At 32.1% G+C, this 23,276-nt stretch overlaps 2 protein-coding genes across 7 annotated transcripts; both read left to right on the top strand.

The window, feature by feature from the left end:
- Positions 1 to 3,929: 3,929 nt before the first annotated feature.
- On the top strand, positions 3,930 to 9,269 carry LOC110660728 (WPP domain-interacting tail-anchored protein 2). 6 transcript variants are annotated; one of them, XM_058132351.1, is made up of 5 exons: positions 3,930 to 4,314; positions 5,008 to 5,546; positions 5,632 to 6,767; positions 7,338 to 7,527; positions 8,900 to 9,269. In XM_058132351.1, the coding sequence occupies exons 2-4, from the start codon at positions 5,132 to 5,134 to the stop codon at positions 7,494 to 7,496; spliced, it is 1,710 nt and encodes a 569-aa protein (XP_057988334.1). In that variant the 5' UTR covers positions 3,930 to 4,314; positions 5,008 to 5,131; the 3' UTR covers positions 7,497 to 7,527; positions 8,900 to 9,269. The 6 variants fall into 6 exon arrangements, with proteins under 6 accessions (XP_057988334.1, XP_057988331.1, XP_057988333.1 ...); XM_058132348.1 differs by having other exon boundaries at positions 7,338 to 7,531; XM_058132350.1 differs by lacking the exon at positions 8,900 to 9,269 and adding an exon at positions 7,627 to 7,908.
- A 2,382-nt stretch (positions 9,270 to 11,651) lies between these two features.
- Positions 11,652 to 14,077, top strand: LOC131171734 (cytochrome P450 87A3-like). The gene is made up of 9 exons (XM_058131635.1): positions 11,652 to 11,898; positions 11,977 to 12,304; positions 12,406 to 12,558; positions 12,657 to 12,905; positions 12,993 to 13,082; positions 13,194 to 13,272; positions 13,363 to 13,469; positions 13,570 to 13,697; positions 13,782 to 14,077. Exons 1-9 carry the CDS (start codon positions 11,699 to 11,701, stop codon positions 13,870 to 13,872), a joined length of 1,425 nt encoding a protein of 474 aa, XP_057987618.1. The 5' UTR covers positions 11,652 to 11,698; the 3' UTR covers positions 13,873 to 14,077.
- Positions 14,078 to 23,276: the final 9,199 nt, after the last annotated feature.

Below are 23,276 nucleotides of genomic sequence, written 5' to 3'. Positions count from 1 at the left end.
GGATGGAGGAAAATAGCTGACATCGATCACCTAATAATTAAATTATAAATTTATTAGTACTAAGTCAAAATGAAACTCTAAAGAGGCAACAGACAGCCTAATTCATGCCGAAAATCCAGCAGAGTTTCCCCTATACCTAGGACCTACCCAACCTGCAAAAGGCTTCAAAATACACTTCTATATCTACCAATCACACAATCACAACTCAATCACATCACAAGGCCTCTCCTGGGCCCACTCAAACAGTCAATAACCACAATTCAAAAAAAATTACAATTTAGCCCCTATAACTAGCCCTTTTGCAAAAACTACCCAAACGAGCTCTAAAATTCTAAAATTTTGCCTCATGTCCTTAATAATATTATAAGGCTATTGAAAAGGAATTATAATTTTTCGATCATCCACGAATATTTTATGAATTTTATTCTAAATCGATATTAGCCAAAATGAGCAACTTGAGTTCGGTTTACCTATGCTAATTCTCGACACTGAACGCGCCCGTCGTCCAAATGCTAGGATTGACTGTAATATTGACCATGTTCTAAGACGGGCTATCGGACAGTCGGATCTGACTGAAAATGCGGTCTCGGCGTCGATGAGCTATCCTCGATCCGATTGCACCTAAATTAAGTCCAAATTGTGTTAATAACTATCATAAAATTATTTTTAAACTTTGGGAATCGAAAAAATTCGAAAATCTCACCAAGCGATCTAGACCGTCCGATTATCGCCTTTTTCAAACGGTGTCCGATCGGAGCGGGACCAGTCCTATCTCGAAGATCTCGTTGTCCTGAGTCCATCGGTGGCCTCAGATTTTTGATCTGATAGTCGGATCTCCAGAAAAGTGACCGAAACCGAGAAACCCATATGATTTTCTTCCAACTTTCCCCTGCCGGTTCTCCTTCCTTCGGCCACCAAACGGGGTGCCACTAGTCTCATTTGAAAGTTCATCATCTTGGGAGTCCGTGGCACTTGAATTCACCGGGAATGGCCGCCGAGTAGGCCGGGCGACTCGCAAAGTCGGGCCCCCGGTCGCACGCGCTCTCCCTCTCTCCTCTCTTTCCTCTCTCCTTCTCTCTCTTCTTGCCTCCCGCTTCACTGCCGCCGCTTGGTGGTTGTTCCAAGATCGAGGAAGGCTTGGTACCTCACCCAAGACCGATGTCGGGTCGACCGGACGAAAATGGGAGGGAGAAAGTGAGGGGGAAGAGTGGAGTCGGGGAGAGAGAAATTGGGCGCCGCTTTAAGTTTCTGCATATTTTTTTTTTTTTACATTACTGGCTCTAGAATCTATTTTCTTATTTTATTGGTGAGTGATTTTGTATACCTAGATTATTGTCTATTTTGTCAATTGGATAATTAATACTGAACTCTTTGGTTTTGAAAAAAAAAAAACAGTGCAAATAAAATTTAAAATAACTTTTTATATATTTAAAACAACAATAAGAGTATTTTAGTAATCTTTATATTTATTATATCATTTAACTAAATAAGAAAATATTATTAAATTATTTTATACCGTACTATCTTTTCAAATATGTTAACAATAAAAACCATATAATACAATATAATATAATACAATATGATACATTAATAAATCATACTGTACTCAATCTAAACACAATGTAAGGGCCAAACAATAATTTTTTTTAATTGAATAAATGTTATATTTATTTTTTTTACTGAGATTAATGACAACATTGGATGAAATAATATCTGATTTTGACTAAAGCATAAGTGAGAGAATAAATCATTCAATTTTTAAAATACAGATATCAAAATTATAATACCAATTAAAATTCATGGATTAAATAGTAAATATTTTTTTTAACAAACGGTTTAATGTCATCGTCCTTTGTTTATATATTTTGAAAAAAGCATTTTATTTTGATATCCAATAAAAAATTCTTATATAGTTTTTGTTATTTATTTTAAATTTAATGTAAAAAAAAAGCTTATTTTGACTAATTCTTTTAATTTTATTAATTAGAGTCAAATTATTTTTAGTATTACAATTAAGACGTACAGACCTTATAAAAATGACTGTTTTAATGGGTGTAAATTATTATAATTATGAAAATTGTTAAAAATATAAAAATTTAGAATTTATTTTTAGACATTAAGTCTTTAGTCCTAGATTTAAAGAATGCTTTTCTCTATATAAAAGGGAAAATCACATAAAAAAAAAAAGAATTCCTAACTTCTTGTTGTTTACATCTAATCAGAACTCCAACACAAGTGTATTCAATTTGATTCTCATTGGAACCAAATTCAGCACAAATCATCTTTATGGCCCATTGCAAGGTAGCCATAGCCTTGAAAAACTCAATTGGGTGACTACAGAATGGAGAAAAATTAGATGATAAAAAGACTCAAATGCATAAGCCCATTGTTGACAACAACGCAATGGCCTTTTTTGTTGAAGCCCATAACTCAGAGCTGTTCATCACTCCGGGGATACGCCCAGCCCAACTGGGTTATTATATTTTTATTATAATAAAGAAAATTAGATTGGTATATAAACGAGTGAAAAAATGGCAATGATTGGCTTCAAAAGTACAATTCCAATCCGTCTGACTGATAACAATTTAATGATAAATAATAATATTATTAAACATATTTCAAAAAAAATTTATTTAAATTACAATTTAATTTTTAAAATTTAACTAAACTTATAATTTAATATATATATTTTCAAATTAAGTAATCTAATTTATGATATTTGAAAATCCTTCATTTATCTCATTAAATTTTTTGTTAATTATAGTAAAAAGATTAAAATATCTTAATTTTATTTGTTTTATAACTTAAATAATTTAATTTTTGAGATTTTATATTATAAATTAAGAAAGAAGATCAAAATAATAAAAACACATTTAGTATAAAATTTAAAAATATTAAGGGCTAGACATTACTCCTATAAATTTTGACCTTAGCCATTTTAAGATTAATATTTAATATTTAAAAAAAAATTAATATTAATAAAATTAAAAATAAATATAATTTTTTAAACATAAGAAATAAGAGTTATAAATATAATAATTACTTATCGTTAATCTTATACGTGAGGCACCATTAAAAAGAAAGAAAAAGTTAGAAGAAAAAGCTAAAAAAAAAAACAAAAAGTGGGAGCGGGGTGTTGCCCGCTGAATGGTGGCCGGCAGCACCCATCCACGTCCAGGAAAAGCAATGATCTAAAGAGCAGAAAATTCTCTCTTTTATCATTAAAGCAAAGAATGAACTTATCTTTTTCATTTAATTTGAAGAAAAGACTAATTTATTAATAAATTCACATATTAAAAATTAATAATGAAATTTAATAACAACATGGTGGACCTATAAATTTTACTTGCATGATGTTTGATTTAATTTTACATCAAATTTTAAAATTTATTTGAAGTGAATACTAATTATAATTTCATTTAAAATGAATTTTATTATTTAAAATGACACAATTTAAAAGTAAAATTTAATTAAATTTCACATAATTTATGTTTATTATAATTATATAATTGAAATTTATTTATTATTATTTTCTAAACTACTCTCAGTAAAATTAAAAAATATAATTTCCTATAAAATAAAAAAAAATCTTATATTTAATGAATTTATAATAATTAACGAATATATAAATTAATTATTAATATAATAATAAATATAAAAAAACTTAACTAACTATTTTCAAAAAAGAAAAGTTTATTCAATAAAAATAAAAAATAATTTGTAATATTTAATATAAATGGGATTATTGATTTTAACGAAAACATTTTTGGTATTAAATTCGTGTTTTTAATTTTTTTGGTTATTGTTGTCTTAAGCGGAAGACACGCTGTAATAATTTGTTTTACGTTTGCAAGATATAAAAAATAAGAAAAACATTTTAATAATTTAATTTTTGTAAGAACTGAAATTAAAAAAGAGAATGAATCAACAGAGTTTAATCATTTTTTTCTTTTATTTTTTTTCCGTCGTAAAGAACGTGATGCTTGTCTTGTGTATATGTACATACAAGCTGCTCCTGTGAGGAGCGCCATATTTCTGGAGCTGGCTAACGTGCGCCACCCTGGGCCTTTTCAATGACTACCAGCAAGCTTTCAACGTTGACTTGTCAGTTCACCCGTGGCTTATTTTAGACTTAATCACTTAATCCTTAATCCACCAACACGGATCCCCGTAAATCAACCGTTTTATGAAATGAGAGGTAGTTGAAGACTGTAACTTTCGATTCTGGAGCTGGAGCTGGAGCTGGAGCTGGATCATCTTTAATTCCTCTTCATTCTTCACAACTCAGCAAGACCCATCAAGGGTTTCTTTCAGGTAAATTTTTTTCTTTATGAACCCAATTCACTAATTCTCTATGCATGTTCATATATAATTCTTACTTTTTTACATCTCTCTGATACACACTGCAGTCTGCAGGTGAATTTTTCACTATATGTTGATTGTTTATTTAATTTTTTGGTATGTGGGTAAGTGGCTTGTTGATCAAATGTGAATCCTTTGGACTTACTTAGAATGAGTACATACAGTATTTATTGGATCTTGTTTTAACACAAGGATTTGATTTCCTTAATTGTTATGTTTTAATGAGAGATTCTAGCATAGCTTATCAGTTTAGAGTTAGTGGTTTGTTTATGGTCCTGTGGTAATAAAGGAGGGGGTTCAAATTCATTTCAAAATAGTTAATGCCTCCAGAGATCTTGTCAATGAACTGAAAACATCAAACAATTAAGCTTTTGGATGTGAATTAAAATGTAATAGGCAACTGGAAAAATCAGGACTTGTTTATTACATTTCTGCAAATGTAGGAATTAAGGAGTTTTGATTGTTACACCTGAGGTGGATTGATACAGTCCTGGCCTAAGGTCGTGTCAAGGGACCACGATCTTAAAGGAAAAGGGACTTAGACTTGTTCTTTCCTCGACCTATAGTGCTGACTGTAAGCTCTATGAGGGAGCTCTAATAAAAAGCTTATTTCTGATTCTTTCATGTCTACATTCCTTCCCCCAGGTTTTCAAGATTAAGGAACTGAGCAGCACGAATGGGTGACTACTCTCTTGATAATCCAGAATCTGACAAAAGACATGAAGGAAACTCATCCTGAGGAGGGGCATGTGGGATATAGAAAGTTTTCATGGAAATTTTAACCAAAGCAGACTTGGACTTGGCATATTCTTCTGAGAAATTGGTACACTTGCATGTCCTTTTAGTTCATCTGTTGGCTTGGGATACTGATCTTGAGGTAATGGCCATGGAAAATAGCTATATCTCAAGTGTTGAAAAGGCACTGGTGTTTGATCTTCTATCTGGTTTTTTGGATTCTGAGCTAAGAGAGATGGAGAATTTCATGGATAGTATCCAAGCAGATATTGTTCATGCTCGTCATAAAATATTTTCATGCGGACACTTAACAGAACTAGTCCCAATCATGGAAGAGAAATTGCACGATTCTGAGGAATCCTTGAACAAATCTAAAGAGCGGCTTGCAGAGGTGAAGATGCAGTCAATCAAGTTGCAGAGGGCCTTTCCGACTTTCAGACCTGAGGACTGTAAGTTAAATTTATTGATTTCAAAGCCAATATTTAAGAATTCTCTACTTTCTCATTATTCAGCTGTTGGGTTCCACATTGACAGGGAAAGAGAATGAGTCCTTGGAGTTCTCAGCCAACAGTCAACTGCCAAATATTGATGCAAATTCAAAATGGAGGACAGCTGAACAAAAAAAACATATTCTGAGAACGTTGGAGAAGTCTCTTGCACGAGAACTTTATCTCGATAAGAAATTGTCTGGACTAAGACAGAATGAAGAACAGCTGAAATTAAAGCTGCACTATACAGAACAAGTAACTTTTCGCATGGAGGAAGCTGCAGAAGTGGTTTGGGGAAGGTTTTTAGAGGCAGAAAATGCCGCTGAGGTGCTTTTGGGGATTTCAAAGGAATTGGTTGGTCAACTTCAGATTGTTCAATTTAATCTGAATGGTTCACTCCAGCGAGAAGCTGAATTAAAATCTGAACTCCAAGATTGCAGAAGACAGCTAGATGCTAAAGGTACTGCTTTGAGGGAGCTTGAGAGTAGCATTTCGGAACATGTAACCAAAAGCTCGGAAGTGCCCACTTTGATGGAAAAACTAAATTCACTTGAGGAACAACTGAAAAGATCTGAATTATGTCTCAAGCATGCAAATGAATTCAATGAAGATATTCAAGAACAACTTAGTGAGATGGAAAATATAGTTGACTCTCTGAAAGAAAGCGTCTATGAAGCAGAAACTAGGGCTGAGACTGCAGAGGCCAAAGTTACTCAGTTAACAGATACAAATTTGGAACTCACAGAGGAAATTAATTTTCTTAAAAGTAGCGGAGATAATAATAACAAAAAGGTGAGCTTGCTTGAGAAGCAGGTAAGGGAATTGGAAAGCCAACTACAGCATTCAAAGATATCATCTGAAGTAAGTCAAGAGCAACAAAATATGTTATATTCTGCAATATGGGACATGGAAACATTGATTGAAGATTTAAAATCAAAGGTATCGAATGCTGAAAGTAAGACTGAGAGTACAGAAGAGCAATGTATAATATTATCTGAAACAAATATGGAACTTGGTAGAGAAATAAGTTTCTTAAGGTCTAGAGTGAAAGGCTTAGAGGCTTCTTTGGATCAAGCTAACAACTCAAAAGCAGCAAGTGCAAAAGAAATTAATCTGAGGACCAGGCTTATCATGGATACAGTAAGGCAATTAACCAGAGCAAGGGAGCACATCCAGAATCAGGTATTAAATTAGCTGCATATCTACTACTAACATTAATTTGAACCTGTAACTTTAGAGTTACTGTTCCATCGTTTGCTTTCAAATTGAATATAGGAACTTAATAGTGCATTTGAATTTCTGCCATAAGTAGACATGTTTTATACCTCTCCTATAATATTTTATTTAAGTCTACCATATAACAGAGCTAGTGGAAAAAAAATGGAATTTGTCATTGCTATTGTTAATAGAAATTTCAAAGGCAGCACGTGATACCCTAAAGCTTATACTACCAATGTAATGGTTCCATCATGGGTGCTACCAGGCTTAGCTAATTGGCCTTTAGTATGCAAAACAAAATTGGATCACTGATTTCCATGAGATATCCATTGACAATCATAATATTGCTTAATTCCTTTTCCCTCCCCTTTTCTCAGTTATGTTACCTTATTTTCTGCTTTCCTTCCCCCCCCCAAACCCCCCCCCCCCCACCCCTTAAAATAGAAGTGTGTAAATTTATGTTGCCATCTATAACAGGCTAATAGGACTATAAAATTCATCCCCAGTTCTGCCCTTATGACATGTTTTATGCAGCTATTTTCTTTGACAAGGGAGAACAAAATATTGGCGGAAAAGTTAAGAAATGCCAAAAGCGATGCTCCTATAATTGTGTGTAAAGATGGAGCTGATGATAAAAAGGTGCTCTTTTCCAAAAGCAACTTATCTAATGAAACTTTTGGAAAAAGCTTCTGAGGAAGAAAATCCCTTATCTAAACGTTCCCAGGCAGGTACCTTCTAGGATCTCTTCTGTTCTTTTTATTATTATTATTATTATTAATTTGTTAATCAGATTACATTGATATCTGCAGTGTGTTTTTTGCAGTTGATGTTGAAAACAGAGGTTTCTAGTTCTTACAATTCTTTCATCTGACCTTAGCTTGAACTGGTCCAGCCATTTTGTTTTTATTGAAAAACAGATGGGTTATAAGAGACAACGGATTGAATTAATTTTGAAGTGATTTATTCATATGGGGTAAAAAGTTTAAACACTTGTATACTATGATTTTATCTCTCCCCTTGGACAAGCATTCTTGTTTCTGTCTGCTGTCCATGTACAGTTGTGGTAAAGGTTCCATATATCTTGCAATTTATTTCCTCTTTTCAAGTTTTGAATTCTTGATGCAACCTGGGCTTTTGGATTCTTGAATACTGTAGAACCTGCTACTACTGCTCTCCTCTTCAGGGTGCTGATTGATTTACATGTGGATAACCTTGAGTTAACATTCATTTGTCATTTTCTGCAATCTTACGTGCGTCATTAGTCTGAGAAGTTCACAATTGGCAATCCTATGAACATTATAAATATATACTAACTTTTTTTTCGAGAGTATTTGCTTTCATATGAAGGCTGATTAACATGTGAATTTTCAGTATAGCTGTAAGAGATCAACCCCTTTTCCAAGCCGCTGGTGTAAAGTCCTATCCCTATTTTCCCACTATAATTCGACCAAAAAAAAAGAAAAAATTGTGCTGCTTCTGTGGCATACCCTGAGATTCACGGGAAAGATATGGGCTGCAATGATTGCTACAATTTAATTCCCCAGATAGAATTGCTAAAATCTGAATCACTTTATGCAAGTAAATTTTTTTGTAATTGGAAAGCAAACAGGTAATCAAGCTCCAAAATTGCTAATCCCGCTCCAAAATTGTTATTCTTGAGGGTGGAGGTTGGAGCGGCATTAACAGGTTTTGGAGTGGGAATAAGTTTTCCCTTTGCTAACCTAGTTGATGCCTTCAATTTCTTGTGGCTGATGAGGGTGTGCTCAATAAAATTAAGCTCCTCGAAAACAAGCTCTTATAGATCCTCCCTGTTGATAACCAGGCAATGTTGTTTTGTGTTGGCTGGCACACTAAGTTTACCTGATGTAGAATCAGAGCCAGTACGAGAGAGTGGTTACTGCACCCATGAGAAAGTAACCTGCTGCCTTCATTTCTTATCATGATCACCGCAAGAAGCTGTAGCTGTGCACTTGCATTCTCTACCTAGCAAATTTAAAATACTAATATACTGATATTTTCTACTTGCTACCTCTTTTATTACTCTGGATTTTGGCTCTAGATGTGCCTTCCATACATTCTTTCTGTCTCTTAATCAGGAGGATAAAGAGTTTGAACTTCGAAGATGCAAGTCCACATGAGATTGAAGAGGGGAGTTCTCATCCCACACATGAAAGTTGTGGCTTGGTTTCAGAGCTTAGAATGGAGAGGACAAAGCAGGCAGTGCGACAAACTAACAGAATACTTAATTTTTAAAGCAATTCTTGTTGCAGTAATTGCAGTGGCTGCGAAACCTCTCCAATTTCAGAACTTCTGATGGCTAGCTTTTATGTTGTAGTTGTGTTTCATTGTTGCACTTGCACGTATATATTTTTCCCCATTTTCTTTTCATTGTCATTCATGTATGAATCCTTGCAATGAGACATTTTTGTGATTATCAATTGATAATATAGATATCAATTTAATTAATTAATATATATAATGCTATGATGGATTATTAGGTACACTCGGTGTACATGTATAATCTTTCACAATCATGTGGGATTCAGGTTGTACTTTTTTGTGAGAGAGGGAACACTATTTTTATGTGCTAAGGGAGTATTTTATAATCTTCCATAATGTTATAGTAATAATTTTTAAGAAATCATAATTATAAAATAATATAAATTAATTTGATTTAGTTTTATTTGTCATTTTATTAGTATTAATAATTAAATAAATTTCTTTTAAATTGTAGTTTTAGTAGTATTTATCTTTAGTTGATTAAGATTATTTATTTTATTTTAATTTTTTTTATAATTCATAGTTTAGTTTTATTTAATATTTATAATTTATTATTATTTAATTTGTTATAAAAAGTTCAGTTTAATTTATTTAATATATTTTATTATTCTTTAAACTTTATATTATAAATTATAAAATATCAATAAGTGTACAAAATGAAATAAAAATTATAATCATGGTGCACTTACATGGTTGCAATACATAATTTGTTATTTAAAATAAATGCACAATTATGGAATTTTTGAAAAAAGAAAACTTTACGCCACTTTAATTGAATAAAAATATAAAAATAAAATAAATTTATTATTAAAGTAAATTTGAATTCAATTAAATTAATATTTAATAAAATAAATCTTATTTTAATTTAAACTTAATTATTAAATCTAATACCATTTAAATTTGAATTATTAAAAAAATCTCTAAATTTAATAGAATTTAAATTCAAATAGAACTGTAATTTATAATAAAATTAATCTAAATGAAGATGACTAACATTTTCAAATAGAATTGTAATTTCTAAAAAAAAAAAAAACTACATTATTAGCGGTTAGATTCTCAAATTAACTTTAAATTTAATTGAATTTAAATTCAAATTACAGAACTATAATTTATAATAAAATTAATTTAAATAAAGATGATTCACCAAAGCAGAAATAATTGTAGTTTATAATAAAATTAATATAGATGAAGATGTGATATCTAATTATAAATAATTAAAAAATATTATAAAAATATATATATTTCTAAAAAATATTCTTGCACACTTTGGTTGAATCATTTAATAATCAGTTTTATAAAATAAAAAGAGTATATGAAATCATTAGAAATTAACCAATTAAATTAACTTTTTTTTTTATTTGATTTTTAACTGACAGGTTCGTTTAAGGTTTTTCTTGCCCGCTCCCATTTTTTGGCCTTTAACTATTGTCTCTGCTCATCACTGGCTGAGAGATTACGTTACGTGATTTTAAATGTTATTAAAAAAATAATTTAAAAAATCTATTTTATTATTTTGTATTCTTATTATTAATATATATATATATATAATTAAATTAAATTTAATTTATTTTTTAATTAATTTTTATGTTTGAAATAAAAAAAAATTTATTTATTTTTTTTTTAAATTAAGTAATATAATTATGTCATAATCCAATTGAATTGTTTACTGCTTTTGGGTTCTGATATAGTAGCTGGTATACTTTAGAATTTTGAATTTGAATAATGGTCAACACTTGATAATAAAGTAATTAGGCCTGCATTTCCCTTTCTTCTTTGGCAAACGGATGAGAAAAAAAAAACAGACTGGTTTGGCCTATCGTCATCGTTATTAATTTTAATCATAAAATTTATTTTTAAAAAAAAATGAGAGTAAGGGTTGCGTTATTACCTCTTTCCTGGTAAGAGTTTTATATTAAAAAAAATAACACCAATATTTTAAAATTAGACTGATTCAATTCGTCTAATTAAACTTGTAAACATTTCTTGGCCATTGCATAAGGAAAGAGGATATTATTATAATATCAATAAATTTTAATTAAATAGTATTAAAATTGTTTTTAAAATTGCAAAATTTAGTAGCCGTTTGAGGGTGTAATGACGATCCATACGCATACATCTAAACTTTGAACTGATAAAACTAAGGAAGCTGAATGGATTATCCTTTTTGGAAATTCTTGGCTATTAATTCTTTTATTCCCAAGGACTAAGGACTGATCTTGTAGGAACCCCAACACTGCTTCGGCAATCGGCAATAATTCCGTGTAAGAGGAAGAGTGAAACGAAGTATAAAAATGTGAATGTATAGACTTAGTGGAGTGCCGACCATGTCTAAAAGCCTGATGAACTAGGTCAAAAAAGGTTCATAATTTAATAGAGAGAATCAGAATGAAGCATTTGTCTTTCCCTCAAATAGAAGCAGGTCATATTATTGTTCAACTTAATTTGTCTTAAACAAGTCTCAACTTCCCAATGGCCAATACCATAATACTAATGGCTTGGCAGGTAGCTTCTCTATATAAAGATTAGCTAGCTGGCTAGCTAATGTCTCCTCATCATAAGCACACTTGTCTTAATTTTCTTCTTCTATAGATTATTGTTTAGAGGAATCACGAGAGATGTGGTCTTCTTGGGTTTATGCTGTAGCTCTGGTAGTTGTAGGCTTCACACACTGGATCTATAGGTGGAGGAACCCGAAATGTAATGGGAAATTGCCTCCTGGCTCTATGGGCTTCCCTCTTATAGGGGAGACCATTAAGTTTCTCAAGACAAGCAAAACGCTAGACATCCCACCTTTTATGAAGGAAAGACTGGAAAAGTAAGCACACATAATTCGCAATATCCATTAAACCACTCAATATTTTTTCTTCAATTTTTCTTGTTGCTTTGATTTCAGATACGGGCCACTTTTCAAGACCAGCTTGGCAGGTCGACCGGTTGTGGTGTCATCGGATCCTGACTTCAGCTATTACCTCCTTCTGCAAGAAGGGAAGTTAGTAGAACGATGGTACTTGGATTCCTTTGCAAAGCTTCTTCGCCAGGATGTTACTTCCATTTGTTCAGTTCAATACATACATAAGTATCTCAGAAACTTAATTTTGAGTTACTTTGGCCCTGAGAGACTCAAAGGTGACCTCATGCCTGCGTTAGAAAATGACATAAGACGAAGCTTGAAGGATTGGTCTAAGCTACCAAGTGTCGAAGCGAAAAGTGTCATTTCAACTGTAAATAATTTTTAATTCACCTGAGTTTTTGCTAATTACTTACTTATTAATTAGGTGACTAATATAGTACTTGGCAACTTTTCACATTTTGTGAATTGCAGATGATATTTGATTTCACTGCAAGAAGACTGTATGGTTATGAAGCTGAGAATTCAGCAGTAAAAAATTTAGCTCAGAGTTTCACCAATTTCTTGGAAGGACTTATGAAATTCCCTTTAAATGTTCCAGGCACATCTTTTCACAAATGCAAGAAGGCAATTAAGCTGATCTCTCGTTTATAAATATCATAAAATTTCTAAAAGAACAAAAATTCTGATTTTATATAATTTGAACTATATATCATCACGTGCAGAACCAGAAGAGGATAATAAAACTAATAGCAGGCGTGCTAGAAGAGAGACGACGATCTCCAAGGAAGCAGAAAGAAGATCTGCTTGATCAGGTTGTGGAGGACATGAAAAAGGAGACATTCTTGACAGATGATTTTGCCATTTATATGATGTTTGGTCTGCTCCTTGCCAGCTTTGAGACTATATCTTCCACTCTTGCTTTAGCCATTAAGTTTCTCACAGATAACCCTTCTGTAGTCGAGAGACTAACGGTTAGACATATCATACTCAAGTATTTTGGAGAGAAAATTAAACAATTAAAGCTAAATTCCTGATGAAAGTTCTTTTTCTTCCAACAGGAGGAGCATGAGGCAATTCTTAAGAACAGAGGAAATGCAAATTCTGGACTTTCTTGGGAGGAATACAAGTCCATGACTTACACTCATCATGTGAGTTGTTAATCAATAAAAATCGTGGATTTTTTTTTTTTCGGTCTATGTCTCTCTTTTGCAATGGAATTAACTACGCATTAATGCGCTGCAAAAAATAATTAAATACAGGTTATCAAGGAATCACTTAGGTTGGCAAGTGTTGCTCCTGGAATCTTGAGAAGGTCATTAACAGACATTCAAGTTGATGGTGAGAGTTCACAATCATCTTCATCATCATTGTTCAAGAGGAAGACTGGTTGGTTAATTTATGGGTATTAATGCGTGGTATCTTTTGCAGGATATACAATTCCAAAAGGCTGGGCTATCTTGGTTGTTCCAGCAGCCGTTCAGCTGAATCCTACCACCTATGAAGATCCGCTTGCCTTCAATCCTTCTCGATGGGAGGTAGAAAATCTTGATAAATTCAATCGTTATTCACATAGTATTATTTTAGCCCTTTTTTAAAAATAGGATAACCTCCTGGGTTTCCTATATTGAATAATAGAACATGGGGGAACTGGCAATGGCAAAGAACTTCATTGCATTTGGAGGAGGCTCAAGATCATGTACAGGAGCTGAGTTCAGCAAGGTTCTAATGGCTGTAGTGCTCCATGTTTTGGTCACCAAATACAGGTAACAGATACTTGCATTCATATATATTATACACATACACACATGCACAAGATCAAAACCAATAATGTTAATTTTTTATCTCAGGTGGACCAAAGTGAAGGGAGGAGAGATGATTCGGTGTCCAGTTTTAGCATTTAAGGATGGCTTTCATGTTCAAGTTACAGAAAAGCTTTGATGAAAATCAATTAAGCATTAGATATCTTAATTAAGCTTAAGTAACTAGTCACAAGATGAATAAAAGTGACCATAAATTGGTTATAGCTGGTGGATAAAGCAAGTTAGCTATTTGTCGTTTGTAGCTAATCTACATTTCCTATTGTGGCTTTCTGAAATTTTTTCTGTTTTTATTCCTGTCGTATATGTAATAAGCCCTGCACTGCCTGCCGGTTGATACTCGTGTATATATATGTATACATGTTGTTAATGTCATCTAATTTCTCTCTTTCCAAATTTACTAGTTAACAATTATTGCATTTTTTTTCAATAAAAAAAATTATTAATAAAATTCTGAGAAAACTTAACCATTATTGTGCAAATAAGACCCAATAAACAAACCTTCCTGAAGAAAGATTCTAAAAAGAAACTATAAAAAAAGAGGAACTATGAACCACAAAACAAAACAAAGCCCACAATTGCAACATAATAAATGGAACCCAAAAACGTATGATAGAAAAACTACAAATCGCCCAATAAATATAAAATAATAATATTTATATCTTTTACCTTCTACATTTATGTACATACCATCTTTCACTATAATCAAATAAATCAATCAATTAGAAGCTCAAAACTATCTACCCATCAACCCAATTACTCCCAAAACAATTCTCACAATAAACTACTCATATAAATATATTAGTTAATTCTTCTTGATCTCCTCTAGGCATAACTTAATAGTAGTACACCACAAATGATGTTTTCAACTACATGGATAAGAGCCCTCTCACTAATGGACAAAAATTTCTTCCTTCATGATAGGCCAAAACCTCTTGCCCTCCATAAATTGCAATGAGCAAGAGCTCCTCATCAACGGGCAAAGCTAAATCCTCAGCAATTGACAAAATCATTCACTATATGAGTTGAAAAGTCAAATAACTATTTTACAATATGTCACTTAATTCTAATTTAATTATGAATTCTATCCAATTTAGAAATAACACTAAAATAGAAGTATTACTCTATATAGGAAATATTCCTTAATCAAATCGAGAAATATTTATTTTACTCAAATTAGGAAAAATTATCTTCAAATCCCACTAAGATTTTGAATCACAAATCTAATAAACTTGAACCTGATGCAGAAAACAAACAGCCTCAACAACCTTGTCACTGGCAACATATACAACAAATATAGCACAAACATATGCCCATCACTTGCACATGAAGCCTCCATCACCAGTAACAAAACGACATAAAACAGAAGCCTCCATTGCAAAACCCAACCACAATAAGTCAATACACAATCACAAGAAGGCAATAAAATCTCTTTTGATCCACCCCTTGCCTATCAAGGTCATCTGTAATTGAATTTGCCTCTTGAAGAGTATGGATGAACGACACATTGTGCAATATCTGTAAACAATTTAAAATAGATGAGAGCCTCCATGGATTGTTTACCCAAGATAATGCAATTTTGGAGTCCAACTCAACAAGGATAGATGACGCACAACCAACCCGATCCAACAACTGCACACTCAACTCCAATGCCTTTGCAATAGCCAACAACTCGGCAATATTCAAATCTTTATTTCTAGATGGACATGAGAAAACACAAAGAATGTAGCCACCGTGATCTATCTACACTCTACCCATTCCACTAGCCCCCAGCTTAGCCCATGACGAGCCACCCACATTTCATTCAAAATGGGGCGAACACTAACATTTTAAAATTAGATTGATTAAATTGGTCAAATTAAAATTATAAACATTTCTTGGTCATAGCATAAAACGAAGATGTTGAAATATCAATCAATTTTAATTTAGTAATATAAAATTATTTACAAATCAAATTATAAAATTTTAAATCTAAAGATATACGTAAAAAGGAAAGAACAAGTAAAATCATTAAAATTACAGTATCGCAAAATGTTTTTCCATGCAAGTAGCCGTTTGAGAGTATAATGACGATCCGTACCCACACATCTAAAATTTTAACTAATAAAATTATGGAAGCTTAATGAATTGTCCTTTCGAAAAATTCTTGCCTATTAATTCTTTTATTGATGACCTCGTAGGAACTTATAGGGTTGTTCGGTTTTAGTTTTGAGTTTAATTTTATGTAAGAATTGAAATCGGAATCAAATCTCTAGTTATTTAATTTTTAAGAATAAGAATTTATCTTAAATTTCAGTTTCAATTTCAATTTGATTCTAAACAATTTTGTTATAGTTCTGATTCTAGTTTCAATTTTATTTTGATTTTACTTTTGATTTCGATTTTAGCTCTCTCTCTCTCTCTATATATACATGTATATATATATATATATATATATATATATATATATATATATATATACACACACACACACATATACATAATGTCTCTTGAGAGGAGTAATGTGAAACTTAGAATTATGGGGGTATTCAATACTCCCCAATAAAAGAGGAATTAATCTATAGTCAATGCAGTAACAAATAAATAGTAATTCCCAGTTGTACCTCGTGAAACCTGATTTCTTTTTTTTGTTTTGTGGAATTAATCATTCCCTTTCTTTTTATTTTAGAAATAAAAAGAAACTATGTTTATACTTAAGTAAGCAAAAATGTCATTTACAGGAGTCTATACATCGCATGTAAGCTTTAATAGCATTGTTGCATAACCGTCGAGGTGAGTTCGGGACCTAAAAGATCTAATAGAAAGAGGCATAGACAAGTAAATCCCTTATGAATTCTAAGGTACTAGGAATCATTCCCCTTCTTTTTATTTTAGAAATAAAAAGAAACTATGTTTGTACTTAAGCAAATATGTCATTTACAGGAGTTTATACATCGCATGTAGGCTTTAATAGCATCGTTGCATAACCATTGAGGCGAGTTCGGGACCTAAAAGATCGAATAGCAAAAGGCACAGACAAGTAAATCCTTTATGAATTCTAAGGTACTGGGAATTTCTCATTCGAAGGGAAGTAGATTACTCAAGAATTTCACATTTCATTTTGGTTGTAATTGTGTAAATTGAATAAGTTATATATATATATATATATATATATATATATATATATATATATATATATATATATATATATATTATTCAATTTAATATTTAGTTTTTACGGTAATAATTTCAATTCTCGAATGATTTTTCAATTTGATTTGAAACTCCATAAAGTTAGAAACCCAAACCCTACTTTGGCAATGAACAATAATTTCGTATAAGCAGAAGAATGTAAAGAAGGATAAAAATGTATATGCATAAATGTAATGGAGTGATGACAAGGTCTAAAAGCCTGGTGAATCAAGTCAAAAAGAGGTTTGTAGTTTATAAGGAGAATCAAAATGAAGCATTCATCTTTCCTCAAATCAAATAAGTCATATTAAGTCCTAGAGAGGAATTTCTCTCAAGGTTTGTTGTTTGTCTCTTGGTCTTGTGGAGCCTCCCTTTCCATAGGGGAAGGCATTGTTTTTCATGTCGTCTGTCTAGCCTAGCATTCAGGTTGCTGTCCCCTAATCTAGGTTTGGTTGAATAGGCTTTGATGGAAATTATAATGTTATTATAATTATGAGATTCCGACTGCATTATAGCATTGTTCCAAAATATTTCTAGTCAATGTTATATCGAGATTGGACATTGATATAACTGTTGAGTCCAGTACACATTGTATTCTTTCCTTTATGAAAGGAAGCAGCAATTCTCATTAAGTTGAGGTATATGAGATATCTAGAACCAACGTGTAAGTGCTACTAGTATGCCCTAGAGCATATCATTTAGTATGTATCTTGTACATATTTTTATTAATAAAAGGCATTTCCACTTTTCCGTTTACATAATATATTTATGTGTAATAGAAAAGGTCCATTGATATTTTGTTAGAAATATTATTCTTAAGTTGTTAAGAATATGAGTGACAATATTTCTAGCACAAAGCATCATAAATAGGTTCACAATCGAGGATGCTTCATAATAAGGACATGACTTATCCAGAAAGATTGTATTCATATTTGTTCCCAAGTTATTTATATGAGATATAAATAAGATGGAATGGTGAGTCTCATGCCATATAACAAACATGATAGGCACTTATAAAAGATAAGTAGGCCGAACTAAGTGACACTTATGACAAGCACATGGAGTTTACTCTTGTCAATGTTTTGTCATAAATCATATCGAGGCATATAATCTTTAGACTGAGATAGCATTATCTTGTATATAGGTAGTTTGAGTTTGATACTGCTTTCATACTTGTACTGTGTATGGGTATATGGGCATCTATTGGCTCCTACTAGTTATATATGGAGGTAGGTGTTGATCAAGATGGAATCTGTTCCTCTAAGTAAATAGAGATAAAATCCTATGTTCATTTAATTGTTCTTGATGTTTCAAGTTCCTGGCCAGGACAGATAGATTTATTTAGAAAAGAGTTTCTGATGAGAAAATCTTTTTAATCAAGAACTGGAATTAAAAGAGAACATAATATTAATAGCAAATGGAGTTTGACATAAACCATGACTCCAGCTTGAGTTGGGATTTTGTAACAGAGAGATTCTAGTGCATGGTAACATATGATTATAGGTTCATTTAAGGTAAACCTTATTACTAATTGGGTGGCAATGGCATGCCATGCTAGGTGGTAACCATGGCCTATGAGGTTCGTAAAATGATTTAGAGAAATCATTTATGGTAAGAAAGAGTTCTGATGATATTAAGAGTTGATATCATGTCTCATTGCCAATTAGTGATGAGCCTAGTAAGTCACACACATACACAAGTTATCACCTATTTAAATATGATTTAATTAATTAATTAAAGAGTTTAATTGATTAATTAAATAGGTTTGGTTTGCAATTAAATTGCAAAGTTCCTAGCATGACTTGAAACCAAATCTAGATTATTGGATGTATAATATAAGTTAAATTTATATTTAAAGTGTTTAAATATGAATTTAATTAATGAGAAATTAATTAATAGAGATTAATTAATTAATTTATATTTGATATAAATTAGAAGAAGAAAAAAAATAATTATTTTGGGTTAAGAACTCAAAATTAAGACACAGGGGCATTTTGGTCATTTCACAGTGTGACACGTGGCACCATGAGATGGTGACACATGGGATTACACATAAGCTTGCCAAATGTTTTTTAATCATGTAAGATGATTAAAATCAAGATTAAATATAGGTTTGACACTTGGCACAATGTGATTGGGTCACTTAAACCTAGAGCTAATCAAAGGGTGACATGTGGCAAGGGTTTAATGTGTTAATCTAGCTATTTAAGTGTAGTTATGAAAAGAAAAAATAACTAGCAGCCACTCCTCTCATTTGTCACGCCACTTTGAGGGTTTTCATCTATTCTTCTTCATCTCTCATCAATTCAAAGAGATTAGCCATCAATCTCTTGAATTAAGAACGCTAGAAATTGTTTCTAGTGTTCTGTTTACATCTCTAATCTCTTAAAAGGCAGAACTTGAATTTCTAATTAATAGAAAAAGCTTTAGAAGCTGTTCAAGGGATGCTATAGGTGTTCTTGGTGTGGACAAGCTAGAGGGACAACATCTGGTGTCCTAAAGACGAATCTCAAAGGCGCAGACACGCTGTAGTGCATCAAGAGGTTAGTGTAATCATTCTTGATTTAATCTAGGGTTCTAAAATTAATCTGATTAATTTTAAAATCTTAAATGGCAAATACAGATCCAAAAATATATTAAAAGAGTTTTAATATGTTGTTTATCATTGAAATCAAATAGATAAAAATAAATCTTGCATGGTGCATGTGACCCTAGGTGAAAATTTTTGAATTCAATGGTATAAACTTGTGTTTTTCACGCTTCCGTTCCTTCAATTGGTATTAGAGCCACTATATTTGCCATTTAGATTGTTGATTATATATTTAATTGTGTGTTTTGATCATGAGATGATTTATCCATTGCTGGTTGCAATGGAGGTGTGGCAGCATGCTTGAAAAACACCATCAATGGTGCACATGGTTTGGCTTCTATGGGTGGTTTAAGGTTTGGCTTTTAATTCTGCAATTGTTGTATGATCTAAGGCCTATTTTCTGACTAATTAAAGTGTTTAATTAGTAGTTTTTATCACACAATTAAATTATGATTCAAATCAGAATTTTAAAAATTGTTTGAATGTGATTCAAATCTGAATTTTAAAAGTTGTTTGAATGTGATTCAAATCTGAATTTTTAAAGTTGTTTGAATCATATTTAAATCTGATTTTTTAAAATTGATTGAATAAAATTCAGATCTGATTTTTTAAAAAATATTTGAATGTGATTCAAATCTGATTTTTTAAAAAATGTTTGAATGTGATTCAAATCTGAATTTTTAAAGTTGTTTGAATGTGATTCAAATCTGAATTTTTAAATTTGTTTGAATGAGATTCAAATCTGAATTTTTAAATTAATTTGAATCATATTCAAATCTGGATTTTAAGTTGAATATGAGATATTCAATTTAATTTAAGTATGTATGTTTTATTTAATTGTTAAATAGTGATATGCATGATGGATGATCATGGACTATAAAAGACCAATGTGATTGGATTTATTTCTTTTATGTTTTTTTGGGATTGTAAATTAATTAATTTATTTTAATTTATTTTGGGCATGTATTATTAAGTTTGTAATAATTTTTGGGTTGTAATTTCATTTATTTAAGTTCTTGTAAATTCGCCTTGGTATGCCAAGGATTACCATGTAATATTGGATTGCAAGAAGTTCAAGGAGGTCAAGAGCATTGGTGGGACCAGTGGGAGGAATTCAAGATCAAGTGTTGATTATGTACTCCTTCAGCAACTCTTATAAAATGAATGAATGAATGAAATGCACCTAGGAATGCCCTGATTCAATTCTTGGAGGCTCAGAATTGAATCCCTTAGAAAGTCCATGATCATACCATATTTACTGCTTATCCATGAATGCATGAGATGTATGGGAATGTATGCAATTATATGATATATGCATGCTAAATGGATAATGTGCAAAATGAGACCTTAATAGTAATTAGAATGACCATAAAATCTTCCAAACAAATGATTAAGTTGAAAATGCTATAATTAAAGTAATTATAACATCGGCCCTCCATTGGGGCAATTATTTTAAGAAATTTTAAATAGTTGCATAAGATGCAATTAATTTAAGAAATTTTCTTAGGAATAATTGTTAAGCATGAGATGTTGTAAATATGTAAATGGTTTAGTGGCCAATATTGGATGTACCTGAGGACATTAAAATTATTTGCATAATTACTGGCTCAATGGGATCAACTTAACTAATGTAAGATAAGTCAATAATGGATGTACCTGAGATTTTGAGCATTAAGGGCTAGGTAAAGGATTGAACCTCACATGAGATGTGATGGGCAGGGAGTTGCTCACTTATAGTTTATTGTAATTCCAATAATGGATGTACCTGAGGATGATCAATAGAATTATAAGAATTCAATCACCCACTAGAAATCTATCCAACTAGGATTTCCGTTTTCTACTTTGGAAGTGTAGGATTCGCTAAGTTAGTGGGAGGACCAATTTGATTAAAAGACCATAATCATTTTGGTTAATTACATGATACATTTACTAATTAATCTGGTTATTTTCTCAGCTTAATTTTCGATAAAAATGAGCACAAAACAACCACCACCATCCAATATCCTTGCAAGCATACTTGATCACAATAGGTTGACAGACCTAATGCATCTGATTGGCTAAGAAATTTGAAACTTGTCCTGAACCTTGAACATAGAGGATATGTTCTAGATTCAAATGTTCCTGGTCCCTTACCTCCAGAGGCCACACAAGAGGAACATGAAACTTTGGACAAGTGGAAGGAGCATGATAGGAGAGCTAAGTGTTACATGCTTGCTTCCATGAGTAATGAGTTCTGAAGCAACATGAGAACATGCAGAGTGCGAGTGAGATCCTCCTTCACCTACAAGAGTTGTATGGTGAGCACAGCGAATGCTAGGTATGAGATATCTAGACAATTTATTCCGTATGAGGATGTCGAGGGATGTAATGTTGGGGATCATGTCCACAAGATGATTCGGTGATTGAGCGTTGGAACATCTTGACTTCAACATGGATTTCCAACTACAGACGGATTTGATCCTTCATCCTTCCCGAGTCTTTTGGGAATTTTGTGACAAATTTCCATATGACTAAGCAGAATGCACCTTAGGTAGTTTACTCAACATGCTGGTTATTGCCCAAAAGAATATGACAGCAATAAAGGAAAAGAGGTAGCTTTGGTTGCATCTTCTTCACTGGAAAGTCCAACAAGAAGAAGGGCAATAAGAAAAAGAATCCTCGATTCTGGTCCTTCTAAGAAAATAGCTAAAGCAGAAAGGAAGACCAAAGTGACAAAGGCAAAGGAAAGTGTTTCCACCGCCAGAAAGTGTTTCCATTGCTAACAGAAAGTGTTTCCATTGCCGAAGAAAGTGTTTCCACTGGCCAGAGTGTAGCAATCTAAATGAATGCAATGCCATGGTGAAAACCAACTCAAGTTCAAAATATATTTGGCACTTAAGGTTATGTCATGTTGCAGAAGATAGGATTACAAAATTGGAGAAAATAGGGATTTTATCCTCATTGGGCTCTGAGCCTACTCCAACTTGTGAATCTTGCCTTCAGGGCAAAATGACTAGATCACCCTTTGTTGGACAAGGGCTAAGAGCTGAAAATATTTTGGAGCTAATACATAGTGATGTATGTGGTCCATTTAAAAAAATGGCTAGAAGGGGCTTTCATTATTTTATTACCTTTACTGATGATAAATCAAGATTTGGGTATTTGTATTTGGTGAAATACAAACATGAATCCTTTGAAAAGTTTAAAGAATTTAAAGCTGAAGTAGAAAATCAAACAGGAAAGAGTATTAAAGCTCTTCGATCAGATCGTGGAGGTGAATATTTGAGTACTGAATTTGATGAATACTTGAGAAAGCATGGCATTGTTTCTTAGCTGACTCCTCCAGGAGCGCCACAGCTGAATGGGGTATCTGAAAGGAGAAATCGTATCCTATTGGATATGGTACGTAGTATGATGAGCTATACTGATATGCCAATATTCTTTTGGGGATTTGCATTAGAATCAGCTTTGTATATTCTGAATAGGATTCCATCAAAATCAGTTTCTTCCACACCTTATGAGATATGGCATGGAAGAAAACCAAGTCTTAAGCGTGTTAAGATTTGGGGTTGTCCAGCTTATATCAAAAAGCTGAACACTGATGAATTGGAGACCAGATCAGAAAAAGGTCGATTTGTTGGATATCCAAAAGATAGTTTTGGATATTATTTTTATTTTCCTACTTCACAAAAGGTTGTAATAAGTAGAGATGCCACATTTCTTGAACAACAGTTTGTTCAAGAAGGAGGCAAAGGAAGGCAAATAGAGTTAGAATTGGAGAATTC

The sequence above is a fragment of the Hevea brasiliensis genome, chromosome 13 (genome assembly GCF_030052815.1).
Source record: "Hevea brasiliensis isolate MT/VB/25A 57/8 chromosome 13, ASM3005281v1, whole genome shotgun sequence".
NCBI classification, from domain to species: Eukaryota; Viridiplantae; Streptophyta; class Magnoliopsida; order Malpighiales; family Euphorbiaceae; genus Hevea; species Hevea brasiliensis.
The sequence above is the reverse complement of the archived record's forward strand: the minus strand, read 5'-3'. Positions and strand labels throughout refer to the sequence as shown.